Below are 20,370 nucleotides of genomic sequence, written 5' to 3' on the forward strand. Positions count from 1 at the left end.
GCCTCCCTGAATATGTATTACCAGGGTAATTGATAGTGTGGCTCCTGAGGAACTCTCTTAAGTGCTGATTAGAGCTGTGTCCCTGCTCCATTTCAGCCTCCTCATCATGAGCTGAGTCAGTCCCACCAGTGCATTATTTACAATGCAGCTTCAAACAACTCCTGCTCATGCTTGAGGAACATTTCTTCAGATCTGAGTAAATTCTTGCCACATCCCGAATCAACTTCCAGGCAATGTCACCTGTTTGCATTTGTTTACCTTCCATAGGGATAAACCCTGAAAGGTTGCACATTATTCCATGTTTTTAGGGACAAACTCTGAAATTTTGCACATTATTTCATGTTCTTCGGGATAAACCCCAAAATTTTGCACATTATTCCACGTTGTTAGGGATAAACCCCTAAAATTTTGCACATTATTCCACATTCTTAGGGATAAACCCTAAAATTTTGCACATTATTCCATGTTCTTAGGATAAACCCTAAAATTTTGCACATTATTCCACATTCTTCGGGATAAACCCTAAAATTTTGCACATTATTCCACGTTCTTAGGGATAAACCCCGAAATTTTGCACATTATTCCACGTTCTTAGGATAAACCCCGAAATTTTGCACATTATTCCACATTCTTAGGAATAAACCCCTAAAATTTTGCACATTATTCCACGTTCTTAGGATAAACCCTAAAATTTTGCACATTATTCCACGTTGTTAGGGATAAACCCTAAAATTTTGCACATTATTCCACGTTGTTAGGGATAAACCCCGAAATTTTGCACATTATTCCACGTTCTTATGATAAACCCTAAAATTTTGCACATTATTCCACATTCTTAGGGATAAACCCCTAAAATTTTGCACATTATTCCACGTTCTTAGGATAAACCCTAAAATTTTGCACATTATTCCACGTTCTTAGGATAAACCCTAAAATTTTGCACATTATTCCACATTCTTAGGGATAAACCCCGAAATTTTGCACATTATTCCACATTCTTAGGGATAAACCCTAAAATTTTGCACATTATTCCACGTTCTTATGATAAACCCTAAAATTTTGCACATTATTCCACATTCTTAGGGATAAACCCCGAAATTTTGCACATTATTCCACATTCTTAGGGATAAACCCTAAAATTTTGCACATTATTCCACGTTCTTAGGATAAACCCTAAAATTTTGCACATTATTCCACATTCTTAGGGATAAACCCCGAAATTTTGCACATTATTCCACATTCTTAGGGATAAACCCCTAAAATTTTGCACATTATTCCACGTTCTTAGGATAAACCCTAAAATTTTGCACATTATTCCACGTTCTTAGGATAAACCCTAAAATTTTGCACATTATTCCACATTCTTAGGGATAAACCCCGAAATTTTGCACATTATTCCACGTTCTTAGGATAAACCCTAAAATTTTGCACATTATTCCACATTCTTCGGGATAAACCCTAAAATTTTGCACATTATTCCACGTTCTTAGGGATAAACCCCTAAAATTTTGCACATTATTCCATGTTCTTAGGGACAAACCCTGAAATTTTGCAATTATTCCATGTTCTCTGTGCTTTGGGTGCTCAGGACAGACCCAAGGGCTGGCACTGGGTAATGTCACAGATTTTCCTCCCTTTTCACTCAGGCTCGTGCTGTCCACAGGCTCTTGTTGCTCCTTGCTCAGGGCATTATGTAACAGATTCTTTCTTATATTTAGAGCTTGTGCCTCTTCTGAAGAGATCACAGGTTTGATAATAAGCTTAGGGAAAAGTTGACAATCTTCTTTGTGGAGGGGGAGAGGGAAAGCAGAGCTGTTGGGCAATTCTGACATGAGCAGCGTTGGCACCTCTGAAATGGGTGCTGGGAACGTGTTCATCTCACAGAAAATCAAATGGAACAAATAAGACTTAAAGACTGATTATGCTGCACAAACAAAGTCCCAGATTGTGGTGAACAGGCAGAGTTTGTGTGGGAGAATTTGTGAAGTATTGAGAAGTCCAGGGTAGAGAACCAATGTCCATAATCTGGTGAGATTTGTAATGTCACACTATGAAATGTCACAGCTCTTATTGTTTTTTTCGGTTGACCTTTTAACAATGTGCAGAGATTTCTTTTTAAATGGGACTGGGAGTAATTTTAAGACATCTCTCCCCAGTTTTAAATCATTCTCTGTACCTTCTAGGACAGGAGAGAGGCCACAACACTGCAGAATTCTTTGAAACATCCCCAGCTTGTTGGGAATCACTTCCCAGAGCCTTTGTGAGCAAGAAGAGCCAAATTTAGCTGTGTACAGCAGGCAGGCTCTGCTCCATGGGCTCAGGACCTGCCTGGCCCTGTGGAAATCCACATTCCCCTGCTTGGAGCTCACAGAATTTCCCCACCTTGGTGACCTCAGAGTGCAAATCCTCAATAAAGCTGGGAACAGGGAGAGGAGGGAGCAGGGGAGCACAGGGACCCTGTCCCTTGTCCTTCCCTGGGATGCTGTGCCTCATTCCCAGAGCCTGAAATGTCATGGAGCCACTTCCACAACGTGGCATGGCCTCCAAGTGTTATTCCTCCTCTATTTCAGTGTTATTCCTCCTCTATTTCAGTGTTATTCCTCCTCTATTTCATTAGTATTTGATAGTATTTGATATAGTATTTGATAGAAAGAAGTTTGGTTGGGTTTTTACCTCTCCAGATTTTCTCCCTTTTTTTTTTTTTTTTTTTTTTTGTTCTTTTCAAATTCTTTTTACTCCTTAGAGATGCTACAATTTCCTGCTGTAAATAGATCCATCTAGGAAGTGGAAGGTGAGCTATAAAAGGAAAACTGTTTGCTTGAAGCTTATGTTGCTACAACTACTCCCCCAGCTCTTCTCCCTGCAGCATCTGAGTGTAAATCTCTCCTTGGCATTTGTGGGCACAATTCTCCTTGTGAGTTGGTTGTACAGTGAATTTCCCACTGCTGCAGTCCCCTGTGATGGCAGCACAAGGTGACAAAGTCAGATATTGCCACAAATTCCCACCCAGGCACATTGTCCCATCAGCACAGATACTGGAATGCATCTTTGAAGATACAAAAAGCATTAAATTCAACATGTGTGTAACATAACTTGTCAAGTTAATGTCAAGATAATTTCTGTCCCTGTTGCTTTTTGTGTGTTCCATGTTTCATGATGTGGCCTCTTAAAATCCCAGGATTTCCATGCTGCAGCCTGGAACGTGAAGCTGGATTTGCCATTGTAAAATCAGGTGATATCTTTGCATTTTCCAGCTGAAGGGAGAGTGGATTATAGGCAAAGGGAGAAGAGAAATATTTGAGTACAATGCTTTAAATAATTCACTGGAAGGTTTAGAGCCATGCTATATAATATGTAAACACCTAAGTTCTGCTTATCTCTAATAATTTAGGACTAATCCTAAGTAACCATTCAACCTGTCCAATGAAACCAAACTTTGTGCCAGTGCAGGGTTTGGGAGAGGCTCTCACCTGCTGCTCATGACTGTGATTATTGAAGATGGATGGCTGGAGCTTTGGCTGCTGCCTCTTTAGGAAATCTTTTAAACCAGGATTGGAAAGAGAATATTTTACAGCCTGGTGAAAAACATCTAAATGCTGCCATTGTGTCGTTCAGGCCAGAACAACCCAGAGCCCTAATGTATTTTATCTGCTGTTCTGTTCCTCAACACTATAAATAATTCAGATCTGTTGGCTTAACTACTACTGGCAACTGTTATTTATTAAGAATGACTGAAATAACTATGTGGCTCAGTAGAACAGAATGCATTAGGGACTTTAATGTGAAACAGAATAGCTGAAACATTTTGATTATCCTTTAAAGAAAAAGCCTAAACCCCTAAACCTGCCATTATCCTTTGCAATTCTGCAAAGGACAAGTGACAGTGGGAATTAGGATGGGATCTTTCTGAGTAACTAAAGGGTTTTTCCTTTAAAAGAGCACTCACCCCAATCACAGAGCCCCTTTTATCCCTCCAGCATCTTGTTCTGTGGGCATCAGTGTCAGTAATTGTCATCTTGAGGTTCCAATCCAATCTTTAATGTACCCCACCGGGAAATCCTTGAATCTGCCTGTAGTTACACATCTGCCTGTAAAACCACTTTTAAAGGTGCTGCATTGTTTTTTATGTTTGCTTTCATTTGTTTCTCTTGCACGTCATGCACAAGAGCAGCAGGATTTTCTGGGAATCAGTGCAAGGGAATTGCTGTTCTCTTGTTCCATCCCCACTTTAGGCTTAATTAATAATATCTGGCACTTCATCATTGGCTTGGAAATTGCTTTCCAGAGGTCAATAGCATTGTCCCTGCGTTGCAGGCCCAGAATTCCTGACATCAGGCATTGCTACAGCACAAACACAGTGTGTCCCTGCTCACAATTACAGCACTGCACAACAGAATCATTCTGCAAGCCAACTGATTATAAATGGGGCATTTGGAATAAATTTTTTATCACCAAAAAGAGTTGACATGCAGGACTTGGATGAGTAATTATCTAATCTTACATCTGGCATAAACACCCAAGCCATTTGTGTGATGAAGTGCAAGGCACAGGAGGGAGAAGGCAGCGAGGGAACATTCACTGCTGACTCAGTGCCCATAAATCTTCCAGGGTGTGTTTTGCCTTAGATTTGATATTTGTTCAATGGGTTGAAAGAAGTTAAGTGATCAAATGTCATTTGGAAATCCTGGTCTGCAATTCTGATTTTTCCTCAGTTACATGAGATAAATGCTCCAACAGGAGCAGGGTTTGGGGCCTGGCTCTGGGGATGTTACTGAAGCTGAGCATTTGAACAGGCACCATCTTCACCCCTTTTTAAAGAAGTAATTTAACATTTGTTTGCCTTAATGATGATCTGCAGGAGACAGCAGGGGATGTATTGCTGTGGAGCATTTTATTTCATCTGTTTGAAATGAAGTTTTAGCTATAACACCAAAATGCATTTTTCTTTCTGACAGAGGACTTGGGTGTGTTAATCTGATCTCTGATAAAACAGAGGCTCTGCATTGGGGGATTCTTATTTAACTTGTATTTCTGACACATCAGATCTGCATGGAATATCCTTTCCACTTAAGGGAAGTGTCAGTGGAAGTTTATTTATAACAGAGAAAAAATTGGGCATGAATCAGTGGTAAGTAAATGATGTGCCTGAACTCTGCTGCAAGTTTCCTGCAACATGAACTTTTCTAGAGACTGTGTCATTAATATTTTATAGCAAGGAGAGAAATCATCAAAAACTCCAGCTAGGACATAAAATATCTGAAATAATAAGAATATATATAAGTACCTTCAGAGTGAGCTGGACACTCTCATTGATTTTAGACAGCATCTCATCCTGGCTTGACAAAATGCAGAATTCATAAATTAAATCTGATGTATACAGTGCATGCTTTTATGCTGATGTTGGCACGCTTTCAGATGTAAAATTAAATTACTTTTTCCAATAAGGCAGCACAGATTGAAGCATGGATTCCTTTCTTTGCTAATGGAAGCAGGAGAAAGATATTGAATTATGCTGACTTTCAACTGACTGAGTGCCAAAGAGAGAAAAATCAATGACATTTTTAATGTCCTGTGGAGCTTTTAAACAGGCCTGGCTCTGCCAGGGAAACTCAGTGTGAGGTAACTGCTGCTGCCATTGGGTTTCCAGCGAGGAAATTTCCTTCTCCAGGGAAGCAGCACCTGGCACTGATGTGGCTTTGTCCCCATTCCATTCCCAGCGGTGCCAAGTGGGCACAGGGAGGGTTTTGGGGGACTCTGGACACCCCCACTCCCTGAGCAGGGCATGGGCTGTGTGAACATGCAGGGTAATCCTTGCAAAACAACAACAAAATCCAGAAGGATCTTTCCTCTCACTATAAACCCCTGAAAGTCACATGAGTGGGTAATACCAATAAATTACCTTTCTTTTGATGAATTAATGATAGGGTAAACACAGATTTATTTTCACTGTGAGTTTGCATTTGCAAAGCTGAATACCAAAGAGCTAAGCTGCACAATCAATGCCCATCAAATAAGTGGCTTGTTGGGGTTTTTAAATTTTATAATAATATTTTTATAATTTTTAAAGTGCATTTCATAACAGCAATTAAGATTTTATTATAAAACATCCAGTCCCTCAGAATCTTACTCCTCAGGTAGAAAATATTCTGATTTAGATGGGGGGAGTCTATTTAGATACATCCTCAACATCTTGGTGTTTCTTATACCAGAGGTTCATGGATTGGGGTCCATTTTTCTCTGCATTCCTTCAAAGTCCAGGTTTCCCTTTCTTTTAATAACAGATGGATACAATCTGGCTGTGAAGTGCTGGGATATGATTTCCAACAGCAAACTTTGTATCCTCAGCTCTTTGCTGTAATGAAGAAAACCCTCCCAGAGTCACTCCTGGGAATTCAATTTCTTGCAGTTATTTGGCTTCCAGCTCCTGGCAGGGCCATGCTGGGTTTTCAGGGGTTGTCCATGTTACAGGAGGTGATTTCTGTCATTTTAAATGCAGCCACAGCAGCAGCCCCAGAAATTGGAATATGAGTAACCTCAGAACCCCCACGCTGGGAGGATGAGTGAGAGAAATAATAGAATTTGGTTTCAAAGATAATACCCAGGCAATTTATCCAGGCAGGAGCTCAGGAGAAGCTGCTCTGTGTGGTTTGGATTCTTCACAATTCACCCCTGTGGTGTCAGTGCTATTTTATTGACAGCCATTAAATCACAAATGCTTATCAGTGGTTTGTGGGCAGCCAGCATTTATATTTTAGATACACACCACCCTTCCTGACATTGCACCTCATCAAAGAGACAGAGATGACCTTTTTATTTTGTCTTGCTCACATTTTGGTGCCTTTATGTACTGCCATGTGCCCTTCACCCTCTGTAGAAGGGAGCACTGACTTGCTCTGCAGAAATTGCATCAGAGCTCTGAGCCTAATTCATGTGCTGAGAACAGTCTGTGAAAAGCCAAGAGTTTCCCCTGGTGAAGCATCTTCATCCAGCTGTGCAGAGGATTTCTGATGAGCAGTGCTCCTCTGCTTTGGGTATTTTTTCACATCCAGTTAAGACAGACTTAACTACAGAAATATATCTATACAAAATAGGCCTGGAAAACATCAGCGAGCAGAAAGCAGAAGGTTAAAAATTTGGTGAATGCAGTGTCTACATAGACAGGGGCATGATAAATGTATCTGAAGTGTCTTTTTGCAAGGCTTGTGTATTATATTTCTGTTGCTTACAACTGTCAGCACAAGGACAGGCTGGCTGGGATGTGAGCAGGCAGCTGTCTCTGGGAGCCTATAGATAGCAGCTTCCTTGGGTAGCACGTTTGCAGCTCCCTCAAACAGATTTATCAACATCTTCACTGTCTCACCACTGCCAGCTCAAATGACTTCTCAAGGAGCTTTGGTTATGCAAGCTTGTAAAAGGTGCATTGTTTTTTCTATTTGTTTCTTATTTTTGGGTGTGTGTGTGTGTGTGTGCCAGGTTTTTTTTTAGTAACTCACTGCAGCAGATAAATCTAGTGCAGGGTTTCACCATGTGTTAAGGGGAAAAAAAAATAACAATACTCCATTTGTCCAGCGTGACCAGGCTTTAAATAAGCATCAGAACTTCCAGCAGCTGTGCAGAGCAGTGGAACAGCACAGGGCAGGGATGCTCTGGGAGTCAGGAGAGGAGAACCTGCAGAGATGGGAGCTGGAAATAGCATCTGCTGGGCAGATCCAGAGGATGCAGCCATAATCATTTTAGGGTCTTGGAATGCTTCACTGAATATTCCCCTCTAGTGCTGGGTGACCTGGAGGAGTCTGGGGACAAACAGGAGCCCCTCAATGCTCCAGGTCCCTCTGGATGGCCACAGAAACAGGAGCTGGAGGAAGGGAGGGTGGGGAAACAGCCCAAGGAGCTCCCCAAAGCATTTCTGTGCTCATTGCTCTGCACTTCCCAGCATGGGAACCTGCAATAATAAAGACTTTAAAGGCTTCTTCAAAAAGCTTCCAGGCTGTTTCCAAAGCTCCATCTGGAAGGTCTCCTGAGAGTTGGGGATGTTTTGTAAATACAGGCAGGGGACAAATGAGGTTTTTCTTAAAGTGAATCTGGCAGAAGTTGCTTTCTAACAAGAGCTTGCAACTGGCCACACGAGCAGGAGTTTCCCAAAGTGCATCCCTGCTGGAATGTCTTTTGGAAAGGGTGCAGTTCATTTGTCATCCCTACGAAGTCTTTTACCACCACAGTAAATTACAGGCCTTTGGGAATGTGCTGTGCTTGGTTCTTTTCAGGTCATGTTCTGGGTCTTGGATTGCTGGGTGAAACCAAATATGCTGCTTTATCCTGTTTGCCTGTGCATTTGTTTTGTGTCTCAGCAGATTGAATAGCATTTCTATTTAAATCATTGCTCATTCTAACTAAAACAATTGCTGTTCTGTGGCGTCAGGGGATTCCTGAGGTAACAGGAACACTGTGCATTTTGTGATTTACTGCCCGCTTTGCCTCTTGAAAGCCCCAGTTCGTTTTGGTCTATTTTCCCTGTTTGTTTGGGTTAGTGATGCCTCATCAGCTCCCCCAGACCATGACAGGGCTGGGGATTTTCAGCCCTGGTGCCCTCGTTGTGGATTTAGGCATTTTAGCTTCATTTTCCCATCAGAAGAGCTAATGCTCAGAACTGAGAGTTTTAAGAACTTGAGGTCTCTCTTTGCTGGTTTTCCCCTCTCCTGCAGCTGTTGGTGACACTGTGAGTTACCCAGAGCTGTTGTTTGCCTGTGTGCTCCACTTAGCACTTCTGGCAGTTATGAGAAAAGAGTGAGAAAAACCTAAGCAAAGCTATCAGAAGTATGAAAGCATAAACCTCCTATAGATTGAAAATATCTCCCACTCTCATCTTGGTATTTTTCCCTTCAGTTGGGCTCTTAGCAAGAAATTCCAGAATACTTCACAAACACGGATTTAGGCCTTCTACAGCCTTCCTCCTCCTCCTCCTCCTCCTCCTCCTCCTCCTCCTCTCCCTGAGGAAATGACATTCTCATTCCTTGTTTGCAGATGAGGAATGAAGGTCTGAGTGGCGAAGTGACTCGTCCAAGGTCAGCTGCTGAGTTAGTGGCACAGCTATGAATAGACAAAGGCATTTTAGCTCTCAGCTCTCTGTTAAACAAGACTGGGCCCTCCCAGTTTCAATTTGTCAGACTTCATGACTAATAACACTTGAGCATCTAGAAGGTGGCAGAAGAATTTCTTTGCAGAGCCAGCAGGTAACCCCTGGTTACACCAGCAGCAGAGTGGGAGCTCCTCCCTGTCCCCAGGGATCCTGGTGACAATTTTGGGTTTTGTGAAGAGGGAGAACTTTCCCCTTGGATTGCTGTTTGTGTCATGTTCTATCTGCTCACCTGAGTGCTCACTTTGGTGCTGAAAACAGAGATAGAGATCCCAGAGCTGGCTCTTCATTTGTCTTAGTGCAGCAGTAATGAAGTGTCCTCAGAGCAGTTTGCCTTCAACAGCTATTTTAAACCTCCAGAGCAATCTGCTGTTCCTTGAAGGGAAAAAGTAATTCAACTAAAAGTGCTCTGAGGAGCCAAGGGAGAGAAGGAAACGTTGAGAGGTGCTAATCAGGAAGGGGAAATCATCTGTCTGCGTGTGGGCACCTCCCTGCTCACATGGCACAGCCCTGCAGCAGCCACATAAGAAGCTTTGTGATCAACAAATGTCAAGGGCAATTAATTCTTGGGCCAGCAGCTGTTATTATTAGGACAAAGAGTGGCCAGACATAGAAGGAAAGCCTTCAGCTGATTTGTTTTCTCTACCTTTCCCCTCCAAATTGATCGGTTGCTCAAGCCCCAGCAGTGAACTCCCTTGCAATAAGAATTTCAAATTTGCCATCTCTTTTATTTTCAGGAGGAGAGTTTGTATTAGATTCAGAGCACAGAGGAACAGCTCAGGGAAGGTGTTTAGAAAGTCCTCCCCACTTTAATGCTATCAGGATGGAGAGGAGTTAAGCTGGTAACATAATAATATGTGGGCTGAATTAAACCCACCTCAGACTGGTTTTCTCCAACTTAATTCATGGAAGCAGAGCACTTTTAGGCTTGACTTAATACCCTCCCAGAGTTATTCCAGGATTGCTACAATGCAACTGTGGGTGTTCTAAACACACCTACGCTGCCAGAGAATCAGGAAGGATGTACTCAAAATCCTTTAATTTATCTAATAACATCTTTAGCAGCTTTTTGTGTAGGTTTAGCATTGTAATGGAAATGCACTCTATGGCTGGATATAGAGCTGCTGTGTGGAAATGGAACACGTGAACAGCACTTGGAGCTGGGGGGAAATACTCTGACCTGCTACACCTCCTGTAAATGCACCTTTCACTTGTGCCATTGGTCTCTGCAGTTAAAATAATACCTAAAATTTCAGATACAAGTGTTCATGGCTCTGGGTATCCACAACATTGCTGTGCCCCCTCCCAGGGCCAGGCAGAGCAGAAATTCCTCCCCTCCGGGCTATTTATTCTTTGCTGTTTAGTCCTGAGTCTATTTTAGCCACGTTCCTAACCAGGTTCCCTCTTTGCCCCTGATGTTCCTGAGGGTTCTTTAGAAGTGACACAAAACAAGTTTGGTTTTACAGCCCTGAGCTGGTCAGGGAAGCCTCGGACTGGAAACAGCTCAGATTCCTGCGGGTGCCCTGCTGGTAACTGCTGGGATAATTCTGCTATCCCGGGCACTGAGACCTCTCCCTTTTTGGGGAATCTCATGGAACATGAGCAGAACCAGCATGACAAACCTGCTCTTTGTGAGCCAAATAAAGACAGAAGAAACAAGGCAGGAAATCAGCTCCTCTACGTGCCAGCAGCAGGGGATGTGCCGGGGTTTTCCTCCGGATGGGAACGGGATCGGAGCCCTGGGATGGGCCGGGATCGGAGCCCTGGGATGGGCCGGGAAGGGCCGGGATCGGAGCCCCGGGCTGGGCTGGGAAGGGCCGGGATCAGAGCCCGAGAAGGGCCGGGATCGGAGCCCTGAGGGAGGCCGGGATCGGAGCCCCGGGCTGGGCCGGGAAGGGCCGGGATCGGAGCCCTGGGATGGGCCGGGAAGGGCCGGGATCGGAACCCTGAGATGGGCCGGGAAGGGCCGGGATCGGAACCCTGGGATGAGCCGGGAAGGGCCGGGATCGGAGCCCCGGGCTGGGCCGGGAAGGGCCGGGATCGGAGCCCGAGAAGGGCCGGGATCGGAGCCCTGAGGGAGGCCGGGATCGGAGCCCTGGGATGGGCCGGGAAGGGCCGGAATCGGAACCCTGGGATGGGCCGGGAAGGGCCGGGATCGGAACCCTGGGATGGGCCGGGAAGGGCCGGGATCGGAGCCCCGGGCTGGGCCGGGAAGGGCCGGGATCGGAGCCCGAGAAGGGCCGGGATCGGAGCCCTGAGGGAGGCCGGAATTGGAGCCCCGGGCTGGGCCGGGAAGGGCCGGCCCTGAGGCGGCTGATTCCGGAATCCTGCCTGGGAATTCCAGGGAAAACCCTCGGATGGGTGGGGCCCTAATGAGGCACTGTGTGTGATTTTCAGAGCTTCCTAACAGTGTTAGACAAAGGTATTTATTGTTAATCTTATCCTTTAATCGTTTATAGATATGTTGAACAGAAGGAAGTGTTGTTGTTCATTGCCTGTTCTCTGGATTTCTGAGTTGGAATTCTGTGATTGATGGATGGTTTCTGGGCTGAAATTGGCTCTGTGTCTCTCTGTGGCCCTGTGAGAGTGGATGTATTGGGAAAGACATCATTATCCCACTAAAATCTGTGGAAATTGGAAGTTTCAGGCTGTGTCAGCAGGAGATACCTGCAGAAGTTGGGGCTGACCAATGGGAAATTCAGAGTTATACATAAATTAGGAGGTATTAAATTCCTCTTGAATGAGAGAATGTACATTAAAGTGGCCTTGGCTTGCTATAGATTAATTAACCTTTGGGGATACCAGGTTTAATTAAACTACAGTGAGTTCAAGCCACTTCACTCTGGGTAGAAATCATTCCTGAGGGAGCTTTTTTACCTTATGCACATCAGCTCCCTGTGGGTTAACCTGACCCTTTGGACACTTTGAAATCTGAGGAATTCTGGAACCCTGACTCCAAATCTTAGGAGAAACTGGACTTAACTTGAGTTAAAATTGTACCATACATATGTAAAAAATGTACAGTGGTGTGACAGACTCTGGAGGGTTCAAGTCTAGATTTGAAAAGAATTTAAATAGAGGTTATGAACTGAAACATTAAAACTTAAGAACCAGGGAACAGAGGAGTGAAAGGAGCAACCAAAACCCATCAGTGAGTCTGAGGTCTTGCTGCAGGGCTCAGGCAAAGAACCTTGGTGAAGAATACACTCATGTTACCTGGCTGAATCACACTAAAACATCTTTTTGTGCTTTCTCTTTTTCCTTTCCAGTAATTGCCCCTCATTTCTGGCCTCTGCTTTAGCCAGAGCAACGTCAGATGAAGTCCTGCAGAGCGACCTCTCGGCGCATTTCCTGCCCAAGCGCGTGGACAACGCCGACGGCATCGTCCGTAAGTGCCACCAAATCCCAAATTCCCAAATCCCACCCCTGGGCTCAAATTCTGGGACAGAAACACCCCACATGGATGGAAAAAGCCTCATGGGGAGCTCACCACCACTCCTGACAGAGCTGCAGGTCTAATTGCTCAAATCAAACCTTTGGAATCACTCTATTAAATGCATTTTCGTGGCTGTGTCTGCTGATGGCCCTGAATCTCTCTCTCAGCACTTCATACAATGTGGTTCTGCTGGCAAGTGCCAGTTGTCCTCCCTCATCCTTGGAGCAAAGTCAAATATATGTGGGAAGAGATAATTTAATTCTGAATTATTTCAGTCAGTGTGGTTTTTACTATGGCTTGTAAGGGTTTTTTTATGGTTTTAGCAAAAGGTAGTATAAAGAGATTTCGTGATTAAAAGGAAGAAAAATCCTTTTTCTCATTTGTCTGTGTTGGCTGACAAGATTTTTGCACCCTCCAGCTCAAGGTTATGCACCCTAACTCATTTCAAGAGTGTGCTGGCCTAAATAACCTTGACAATTAGCTGGGTTGTTCATTACAACAAAGAGCAATGTTTCTCACATGTAGTAACAGGAATTCTGTCATTTGATCTTGAAAATACAGTCCCCAAACCACTTTGTCCGTTCCCTCCTTTTTTGATTAAAAAAAAATTCCTGTAAATTATTCTGGGGAAAAGGAAGATCCATAAATCTGGCTCGTCAAAAAGGAAGATTTTGCTGTATTCCCCAGAGGCCCTTGGAAACCTGAGGAACAGAAAAACCTGCTCTGGGTTCCCTTTCTGTAGGTATTGCTGCCTCCTCCTGCTGAGCAGGTAAATGGAATAGATTTGTCATTGTTCTGGCTGAGCAGCCTTCATTAATTTCAAATTGAGATCTCTGAAACTTGCATAAATATTTGACAGTCTCCAAGGAAATGTTGACTAAGCCTCCACACAGAATATCTACAGAATTCAACAAAAAAGGGAAAAAGAGAGGAAAAAAAGCCACCACAAAACCCTCACACCTACAGAAATTGACATTTAAATATATCTAAGGCTGTAAGACAGAGGCAAACATAGATTGAGATGGGAACAGACTGCAGCAGGCACTAAGAATAGGGCTCCAGATGCAGTTTGTTGAGGTGAATTGTCATAATGAGGATACTTGGAAATAAAATATCCCTTTGCTGATGCAGTGTGAGTGTTAAAATGTGAGGGTTTAGGGGGAGAGGAAGAGAGAAATCCTCTGGCCTGTAGTAAAGCAACAGCTTCATACAAACATACAATTTCAATAATCTAAGTGATAATTTTCTAAAGCAGGACATAAGAATGACAGAATCACAGAAAGGTTTGGGACATTGAAGATCAATGGGCATGGGCAGGGACCCCTTCCACCCTCCCAGGGGGCTCCAAGGTCCATCCAGCCTGGCCTTGGGCACCTCCAGGGATCCAGGGGCAGCCCCAGCTGCTCCATCAGTGCCTCAGCAGCCACCAGGGCCAGGCTTGGCCCAGCAAACCCCGACAAAAGTGGTGACAGCAGCAGCAGCTCCAGCCTGGAGACGCTTCAGGGAGTCCTGGAGAATCCTGGGCTGGCGCTCAGAGGAGATCTGCCCTCAGTGGTGCCACACTGGGAGAATTCAATGCTTCAATGCTTTGGAAGAAAGCAAAGCAAAGTGTGGCAGGTGGTGAAAATGGGATTTCTACATCCTGGAGTTTGATGCTCAGAGTTCACTGTGCCCTGATGCTGTTTGAGCTGCTGCAGAATGTGAAACCAAGCTGAATTTCACTGCCTGGCTTTAATATCCAGTTCTGTGTCAGGTTTTTATGAACCCAGAAAGATTTTTACTCTGTGTAATACAAGGAGACATTTACCTGATTTGCCTCAAGTTTGAATTTGCTGAAAGATAAAAAAAAGCTATTTCAAATTTCCTTAGTGGCACATTTCACTCTGAGAATTGCAACGTGACAAATCATGTCCTGTGCTTAGGAGTGGGGAAAGCAGCTCTTGGTGGGGAGAGAAATGAGAAACTCCATGACAGAAGAATGCAAATCTTACAAGAAGAAAAACTGGTTGGAGTCCACAAATGTAGAATTGCAAGATTAGGGGTCTGTTGTGTTTGGGGTGACCATGTGTTTTTGGATATCTGAGTCACAGGCCATGACTCTTCCAGCTGCAAGAGATTTTCCATGAGACCTGAATGATGTTGGATTTCTTGTTTGAAAGGTCAGGTTAAGGACATTTAGGTTAGGGTTTGTATTGGAAAAAAGGCTCCCAATATTACCAGTTGGATCGTGCCTGGGGCAGTCTGACCCTCGCTGCTGGGCCAAAGGCAGCAACTGCGGTGTATCACCCCAGAGATACCTTGGCCTGCTGGTGGTTGCAGCTGGGCACTGAACAAGTCCAGGCTTGTTGGAACCCCGTTACCTCAAGAGGAATAGCTTCAGGTGATGGTGAAGAGAAAAAGGAGAGGATTCTGCTGGAAGGTTTAATGTCCAGAGGTTTATTCCATGGTTACAGAGGTCTGAACGTGAGGACCTGCTCCAACAGAACCCCAACCGCATGGTCTGATCACCTTTTTAAGCTCAGGGACAGGGGGAGGGGAGGTACAGGTGAGCCACCAACCAGGTGAGAGGGGCAGGGTCTCAGGGGAAGATGACACCCAGACAGGCCAATGACCCCTGGGCCTGAGTGGCATCCTTTGAACTTGACCAACCACACGACGCCTTGCTGGAATGTTAAGTCTGAGTGACAGGACTCACTCAGCATGGGGGCAAGGGGGAAGGGATAGACATATAGGCACACCTGGGGAAGTGACCTGGAAGGCCAAAATGGGACATTACAGCACACCACAACATCACCTGTTGTGTGTGGAGGAAGAGAATCTTGTGGAAGTTTGGCTTTGTTAAGGAACCAGCAGAGGCTGGATAGCAGGACCATGGGACCTGGTGGTGGTGTCAGATTTCCAGGAGATGTCACAAAGCAAATCCTAATGTCCATTACCCAGTTGTTCCAGGTTCTAGGAGATGGATCCTAGAGATATCCAAAGGGATCTAGAGCTCCTAGATGAAGGAAAACCTTGATTCTGACCTGTCCATGTTATCAACACAGCTCATAAAACATGGCACTAAAAAGCAGGACCTGAATCCTGGTATCCTTTCCACCCTCCTTCTGCCCTGTCATCTTTGGGAACAGCAATGCCTGAGCTGGATTTCCCACTCACTGTGGTGCAGCTCAGCATTCCCTCCAACCTTGGGGATTTGGGAGCAGCAGGAGGGAAATGAAATTCTCCATGACACAACTGCAGTGCCAGCTGAGTCAGCTCTGGCTCAGCGTGGCAGCATTAACAATTGATGAGTAATTTCCAGCTGTGAGGGGGAGGTTTTTATTTGGCATTTCATTATTCTCCTGTTTTAACCTCACGAGCAGTTGCTGATGATGCTGACAGCACCCAGGGTCCCCTGGGAAGGGCAGTGAGGATCTCAGCAGGGCCCTGGGTTCACTGGCACCCTCCTGCAGAGGTGCCACAGGTGACTCTGCCATGTCTGCCCAGTGGGGAGGGATGGGAGAGCAAAATCTGTGAGCTTTCCTCTGGAAAATACAACTTGGACATGTCAGGTTGGACATGAGGAATGGGAGAGCAAAATCTGTGAGCTTTGCTCTGGAAAATAGAACCTGGACACCTCAGGTTGGATGTGTTCCCTCTTTAAATAATTACCCAGGGAGATTTCTGGTGGTCCCAGAGAGAGCAGCACAGGTGGGGTGAGGAACCCCCCACTCACACTGTGGGAGTGTTTGATTTCCACCCCTTGGTTTTAAAGCTGTGTGATCAAGGATTCAAGGTTCCTTTTGGTTATTTATCCAGTGTATTTTCAGCTTAATACCTCTTGATTGAACCAACCCATAATCAACAGAGCTGGGACAATATTACAATATTTGTTCCTAAGGGTCTGGGCCCCCTGCTCACTCTAGACCTAGGACAGGAATTTGTAAATGCTGCTTTTAGGCTCTGTACAGAATTCCTGTGAAGTGAGAGATGCTGCAACTCCCTCCTCTCCTCCCTGCATGAGCCCCTCCTCCTGCAGGAGTGATTGGCACTCCTGGATTGCTGCTGCTCAGCTTTGAGGATCCTGCCTTTGGTGAGCCATCATGAACAAAGAGATGGGGATGTGTTCAGCTCTGATGCTGAATTCCTGTTTTCCTCTCCTGGATTTCAGAACAAATGTCAGGTGCCTGAGTTTTCACGTTTTAAAATGACAATTTCTCAGGAGTGCCAGTTCAGCATTTTCTGAAATTTGAGGCCTTTATGGTTTTGTCATTTGCTCATGCAGATTTCTCTGACACACCGTTGTCAGGAATATGGGAATAATAGGAAATCAGGGAATAGCTAAGAAGGCACCTGTGCACTGCTGAAAGTGCACAAAACACCTTAAAATCACTCTGGTAATTTCTGCAGATTGTTTCCACAGCCTTGCCTCAGCTCTGCAATGAAATGGTGTTTAGAACAGGGAATTTGGTCCAAACCCAGTGTGTCATTGTCAGTGAGGGTGGGTTCTGTAGGTGGCACCCTGTGCCATGACACAGTCCCTGTCAGAGCTGCACACCCTGGGCAGGGCCACGCCAGGGATCCAGCACTTTTCCTGCCTTTCATTGTCTCTGCTGCTGCAAATGAGTTCCCCAAAGGCACAGGGAAATGTTTAAGTTAAAAAGACAAACAAACAATGAGCTGCTTACTGATGAATGCTGATTATGGTGACTTTGGCTTCTTCTTTTCATGCATCAGAGCCCAGAATTTCCCTGCTGACATCAACTGCTTGGCTAAAATGGTTTTGTTTCATCTCTCTAATGTATGCAGGGGAGAAAACTCTGCCTTAATAACACTCTCAAGGCTTTCATCTGTGCTTTGTGCCTTCCTCAGAGATCGAGACGGTGAAGTTGGCCCGTTTGGTTTACAGCAAACTGCACGAGATCTGCAGCAGCTGGGTGAAGGATTTCCCCCTGCAGCCCAAGCCCCACCGCTACTACGACACCTCCATCCACGCCATCAAGAACATGCGCAGGAAGATGGAGGACAAGCACGTCTGCATCCCCGACTTCAACATGCTCTTCAACCTCGAGGTGAGCTCACACCTTGAATTGACACATTCTGTGAGAATTGACACATTCTCTGGTCAATATTGTAAATGCTGGTCCACCAACGAGGGGAGAGAATGATGCATCTGACTCCATCTTATCAGAATAATTTATTACTTTATTATACTACGTTATATTAAAGAATACTATACTCTACTATACTAAAGAATAGAGAAAAGATAATTACTGAATGCTAAAATGATAATGAAAATTCGTGACTCTTTCCAGAGTCCAGTCCAGGCTCTTCAACCTCTAGGTGAGCACACACACACACAATCTGTGGTCGATATTGTAAATGTTGGTCCACCAGCGAGGGGAGAGAATGATGCATCTGACTCCATCTTATCAGAATAAAGTATTACTTTATTATATTATGTTATATTAAAGAATACTATACTGTACTATACTATACTAAAGAATAGAGAAAAGATACTCACTGAATGCTAAAAAGATAATGAAAACTCATGACTCTTTCCAGAGTCCCAACACAGCTTGGCCCCAATTGGCCAATGAGTCAAAACAACTCACACCAGAATCAGTCAAAACAACTCACACCAGAATCCAATGGAACGATCACCTGTGGGTAAACAATCTCCAAACACATTCCACATGAACAGAACACAAGAGAAGCAAATGAGATAAGAATTGTTTTCCTTTTCTATGAGGCTTCTCTCACTGCCTTTTGGCTTCCCAGGAGAAAAACCCTGGGTGAAGGGATTTTTTTAGAGAATGTGAATGCCACAGGTCAGTGGTTTGCATCCTGGAAAAGCAGGAGGTTTTCCACTGAGGGAGTGAAGGGTGATGGATCTTAGCAGGGTTGGCAGTTGGTCACCTCACAGTTCATCTCTGAAGCCATTTGGCAGCTGGGGTGGGTCTGCTCTGCTTTTCAAGCCTTCCTCTTGGGAGGAAGAAGCCAAAAGCAAAAATAAGGAAATTAAGTTAAAAAATCCAAAACAAACCCAAACCTTACAGGACTGAGAGCTCACACACAATTCTAGAAATGTGAGTAGTTTGGTGGAACTGTAGCCTTGTCTTCCCTTCCATTAATTTCTTGATGTTGCCATTGGTCAGACACTCATTCTTGCTCTCCCTTGAGATATAAAACTGGACACTCAGGAATGGAAAGTAAAAGAAAATGGCAAGAATTTTACCTTAAGGATCAAATTGCTGCATAATTACTTCTTTTTTACACCCTGTCACTTTAATAACCATCTTCTACCCCATCCACATTCTTACCTTTAAAAGATATTAATGCAAACAGAGGCAGATGTTTCCTTTGCCTGTCAATTGTCAGCTTTCTTATTCCAATTTGTGTTGGAGTCCATTACCTAAAAATTACAATGTGCAAATATTCCAGTCACTGAGCTGGCTGTCAAGGTTGAATTGGCTCTGTCAGTGGGTTGGTGTTGTGTGTGTGAGCTGCTGGAGTTGCTGTCTCCTGCTACCACGTTGTTTCTCTGAACAGAGGAGGGGAAGCTGAGAAAACTGCCTTGAAGATGAGTGATTTTGCTGTATTTGATTTGTGAATGCAATCACAATTTTCTGATGAGAGAGCACATGCAGTTTTTTTAAAACACATCTAAGATGATATATTTTAGATTTAAGGAATAAAGAAGAGTGAAAGCAAAGATTGGCTGGCTTCACATTTTAACTGTACTGGCATTTTGTCCCTGGTGGATTCCAATCATGATGTAGACTTCATGCAAACTGTATTGGATGTTCCTCTCTCTGTGGTTTTTGCAGTCACAAAATCTCCTGCACAATTTGATGAGAATGGCACTTCCTATTTGAGTTGTGTGACTGAGCTGTAACAAATGGGACCTAAGGAGTACTGAGAACACCACACAGGGCATCTCTTGCATTTTGCAGGTAGAATTCAACAGGAAGGTGGAAATTTCCCACTGATGCAAGTGCAGGTGGTCAGGGTAGTTTGCTTCTCCAGTGGAGACTTTGTCTCTAATTACAGTTTAATGAGGACAGCACAAATCCCAAGTTCAAAGCTTTAAGATGATCCAATGAGCTGTTCGTGTTGGTTTCACTTGAGTTTTTTCCTCCCCGTGTTTCCTCTGGCAGGACCAAGAAGAACAAGCTTATTTTGCAGTGTTTGATGGCCATGGAGGAGTGGATGCTGCCATCTATGCCTCCATCCACCTGCACGTGAACATGGTGCACCAGGAGATGTTCCAGCAGGACCCGGCCGAGGCTCTGTGCCGCGCCTTCCGCGTCACCGACGAGCGCTTCGTGCAGAAGGCAGCCAGGGAGGTGAGGGCTCTGCTGTGGTGCCATGTCATGGTTTGCCTCAGATACCTCAGGTTTATCCCTGTAGATCTCCCCAGGTGTGCCATCACCTCTCCTTTCCCCACCCTGACCCTGCTGAGGGCTGTCTGTCAGTCCTGGCATTCCAGAAGGGCAGTGAGTGATTGGCAGAGCTCAAAAGATGCCCTCAGCCCTGGGGACATTGGGCCATCCAGGTGTCATTTGTCCCCTGAGACCTCCCCTCCTGTACCTGGTTGGTGGGATCCCTACCCCTTCCCTGCCCCTCTCCCCAGGGTTAAAAGACACAACAACCACATGGTTCAGGGAGTTCTGTTGGAGCTGTTGCTGCATTCAGAGGCCAGAGTAAAGCTCTGGATCAGAACCCTCCAGCAGAACCCGACTCCTTTTTCCTTCACCATTGCCTTAAAGCTTCTCCACCAAAGGTAAACCTGAGCTCCTGCATGCCTGGACTTGTCTCT

The 20,370-nt window shown here is 44.7% G+C and overlaps 1 protein-coding gene across 1 annotated transcript in view; it reads left to right on the forward strand.

Moving 5' to 3' along the window:
* Positions 1-20,370, forward strand: part of PPM1E (protein phosphatase, Mg2+/Mn2+ dependent 1E) — a 63,958-nt gene that overhangs the window by 37,314 nt on the left and 6,274 nt on the right. Inside the window, exons 2-4 of the mRNA XM_058817664.1 lie at positions 12,403-12,521; positions 17,421-17,620; positions 19,709-19,897. Of these exons, the coding sequence (XP_058673647.1) occupies positions 12,403-12,521; positions 17,421-17,620; positions 19,709-19,897 (508 nt within the window). The remainder of the gene's footprint in view (positions 1-12,402; positions 12,522-17,420; positions 17,621-19,708; positions 19,898-20,370) is intronic.

This window comes from Ammospiza caudacuta, chromosome 20, assembly GCF_027887145.1.
Source record: "Ammospiza caudacuta isolate bAmmCau1 chromosome 20, bAmmCau1.pri, whole genome shotgun sequence".
Classification (NCBI taxonomy): Eukaryota; Metazoa; Chordata; class Aves; order Passeriformes; family Passerellidae; genus Ammospiza; species Ammospiza caudacuta.